Source organism: Haliotis rufescens, unplaced genomic scaffold, assembly GCF_023055435.1.
Source record: "Haliotis rufescens isolate VD_foot unplaced genomic scaffold, xgHalRufe1.0.p SCAF_10, whole genome shotgun sequence".
NCBI classification, from domain to species: Eukaryota; Metazoa; Mollusca; class Gastropoda; order Lepetellida; family Haliotidae; genus Haliotis; species Haliotis rufescens.
In genome coordinates this window covers 43,218,540-43,222,892 of record NW_025963780.1, presented here as the reverse complement: position 1 = coordinate 43,222,892, position 4,353 = coordinate 43,218,540, and the positions used below count along the sequence as shown (strand labels likewise).

Sequence of the window (4,353 nt, the reverse complement as noted above, 5' to 3'; positions counted from 1 at the left end):
AACCGTCACCACTACTACCTCTACTACTACAACCGTCACCACCACTACCTCTACTACTACAACCGTCACCACTACTACATCTACTACTGCAACCGTCACCACTACTATCTCTGCTACTGCAACCGTCACCACTACTACCTCTACTACTACAACCGTCACCACTACTACCTCTACTACTACAACCGTCACCACTACTACCTCTACTACTACAACCGTCACCACTACTATCTCTACTACTACAACCGTCACCACTACTATCTCTGCTACTACAACCGTCACCACTACTACCTCTGCTACTACAACCGTCACCACTACTATCTCTACTACTACAACCGTCACCACTACTATCTCTGCTACTACAACCGTCACCACTACTACCTCTACTACTACAACCGTCACCACTACTATCTCTGCTACTACAACCGTCACCACTACTACCTCTGCTACTACAACCGTCACCACCACTACCTCTCCTACTACAACCGTCACCACTACTACCTCTACTACTACAACCGTCACCACTACTACCTCTACTACTACAACCGTCACCACTACTACCTCTACTACTGCAACCGTCACCACTACTACCTCTACTACTACAACCGTCACCACTACTACCTCTACTACTACAACCGTCACCACTACTACCTCTACTACAGCCGTCACCACTACTACCTCTGCTACTACAACCGTCACCACTACTACCTCTACTACTACAACCGTCACCACTACTACAACCGTCACCACTACTACCTCTACTACTACAACCGTCACCACTACTACATCTACTACTACAACCGTCACCACTACTACAACCGTCACCACTACTACAACCGTCACCACTACTACCTCTCCTACTGCAACCGTCACCACTACTACATCTACTACTACAACCGTCACCACTACTACCTCTACTACTACAACCGTCACCACTACTACATCTACTACTACAACCGTCACCACTACTACCTCTACTACTACAACCGTCACCACTACTACATCTACTACTACAACCGTCACCACTACTACCTCTACTACTACAACCGTCACCACTACTACCTCTACTACTACAACCGTCACCACTACTACCTCTACTACTACAACCGTCACCACCACTACATCTACTACTACAACCGTCACCACCACTACCTCTACTACTACAACCGTCACCACTACTACCTCTACTACTACAACCGTCACCACTACTACCTCTACTACTACAACCGTCACCACTACTACCTCTACTACTACAACCGTCACCACCACTACATCTACTACTACAACCGTCACCACCACTACATCTACTACTACAACCGTCACCACTACTACCTCTACTACTACAACCGTCACCACTACTACCTCTCCTACTACAACCGTCACCACTACTACATCTACTACAACCGTCACCACTACTACCTCTACTACAGCCGTCACCACTACTACCTCTCCTACTACAACCGTCACCACTACTACATCTACTACAACCGTCACCACTACAACCTCTACTACAGCCGTCACCACTACTACCTCTGCTACTACAACCGTCACCACTACTACCTCTACTACTACAACCGTCACCACTACTATCTCTGCTACTACAACCGTCACCACTACTACATCTACTACTACAACCGTCACCACTACTACCTCTACAACAACCGTCACCACTACTACCTCTACTACTACAACCGTCACCACTACTACCTCTACTACTACAACCGTCACCACTACTACCTCTACTACTACAACCGTCACCACTACTACCTCTACTACTACAACCGTCACCACTACTACCTCCCCTACTACAACCGTCACCACTACTACCTCTACAACAACCGTCACCACTACTACCTCTACTACTACAACCGTCACCACTACTACCTCTACTACTACAACCGTCACCACTACTATCTCTGCTACTACAACCGTCACCACCACTACCTCTGCTACTACAACCGTCACCACTACTGCCTCTGTTACTACAACCGTCACCACTACTACCTCTACTACTACAACCGTCACCACCACTACCTCTGCTACTACAACCGTCACCACTACTATCTCTACTACTACAACCGTCACCACTACTATCTCTACTACTACAACCGTCACCACTACTATCTCTACTACTACAACCGTCACCACTACTATCTCTACTACTACAACCGTCACCACTACTATCTCTCCTACTACAACCGTCACCACTACTATCTCTGCTACTACAACCGTCACCACCACTACCTCTGCTACTACAACCGTCACCACTACTACCTCTACTACTACAACCGTCACCACTACTACCTCTGCTACTACAACCGTCACCACTACTACCTCTACTACTACAACCGTCACCACTACTACCTCTGCTACTACAACCGTCACCACTACTACCTCTGCTACTACAACCGTCACCACTACTATCTCTACTACTACAACCGTCACCACTACTACCTCTGCTACTACAACCGTCACCACTACTATCTCTGCTACTACAACCGTCACCACCACTACCTCTACTACTACAACCGTCACCACTTCTACCTCTACTACTACAACCGTCACCACTACTACCTCTACTACTACAACCGTCACCACTACTATCTCTGCTACTACAACCGTCACCACTACTATCTCTACAACAACCGTCACCACTACTACCTCTACTACTACAACCGTCACCACTACTACCTCTACTACTACAACCGTCACCACTACTACCTCTACTACTACAACCGTCACCACTACTACCTCTACTACTACAACCGTCACCACTACTACCTCTACTACTACAACCGTCACCACTACTACCTCTACTACTACAACCGTCACCACTACTACCTCTGCTACTACAACCGTCACCACTTCTACCTCTACTACTACAACCGTCACCACTACTACCTCTGCTACTACAACCGTCACCACTACTACCTCTACTACTACAACCGTCACCACTACTACCTCTACTACTACAACCGTCACCACTACTACCTCTACTACTGCAACCGTCACCACTACTACCTCTACTACAACCGTCACCACTACTATCTCTACTACTACAACCGTCACCACTACTATCTCTGCTACTACAACCGTCACCACCACTACCTCTGCTACTACAACCGTCACCACTACTACCTCTACTACTGCAACCGTCACCACTACTATCTCTGCTACTACAACCGTCACCACTACTACCTCTACTACTACAACCGTCACCACCACTACCTCTGCTACTACAACCGTCACCACTACTATCTCTACTACTACAACCGTCACCACTACTACCTCTACTACTACAACCGTCACCACTACTATCTCTACTACTACAACCGTCACCACTACTATCTCTGCTACTACAACCGTCACCACCACTACCTCTGCTACTACAACCGTCACCACTACTACCTCTCCTACTACAACCGTCACCACTACTACCTCTGCTACTACAACCGTCACCACTTCTACCTCTACTACTACAACCGTCACCACTACTACCTCTGCTACTACAACCGTCACCACTACTACCTCTACTACTACAACCGTCACCACTACTACCTCTACTACTACAACCGTCACCACTACTACCTCTACTACTGCAACCGTCACCACTACTACCTCTACTACAACCGTCACCACTACTATCTCTACTACTACAACCGTCACCACTACTATCTCTGCTACTACAACCGTCACCACCACTACCTCTGCTACTACAACCGTCACCACTACTACCTCTACTACTGCAACCGTCACCACTACTATCTCTGCTACTACAACCGTCACCACTACTACCTCTACTACTACAACCGTCACCACCACTACCTCTGCTACTACAACCGTCACCACTACTATCTCTACTACTACAACCGTCACCACTACTACCTCTACTACTACAACCGTCACCACTACTATCTCTACTACTACAACCGTCACCACTACTATCTCTGCTACTACAACCGTCACCACCACTACCTCTGCTACTACAACCGTCACCACTACTACCTCTACTACTACAACCGTCACCACTACTACATCTCCTACTACAACCGTCACCACTACTACCTCTACTACTACAACCGTCACCACTACGACATCCACACATCGTATACAAATCAGATAGTAAGGTTATTAGATATGTAGCTGGTCTATGACGTCAACACTGACCCAGTTGAAATATTTCGGCGTGGAACGGCACGCGAAGATGTCATTACAACACGCGATATCTTCCCATTCTACGGCTAACGGTACAACAGTTTCTATAGACCACAAAAACGACATCTATGTGAAAGGCACGATTCAAGGATTTAATCATTCATATTCAAGAAATAACACATACACCATCACCATCAAGAA

The 4,353-nt window shown here is 47.1% G+C and overlaps 1 protein-coding gene across 1 annotated transcript; it reads left to right on the top strand.

Annotated features, from left to right (window-relative positions):
* Positions 1-691: 691 nt before the first annotated feature.
* LOC125374749 (mucin-22-like) lies at positions 692-4,030 on the top strand (the record flags this gene model as incomplete). The annotated part of the gene is made up of 3 exons (XM_048386153.1): positions 692-1,269; positions 1,873-1,897; positions 3,449-4,030. Coding segments are annotated over 3 exons (1,185 nt in total), but the record flags the coding sequence as incomplete, so codon positions are not given.
* Positions 4,031-4,353: the final 323 nt, after the last annotated feature.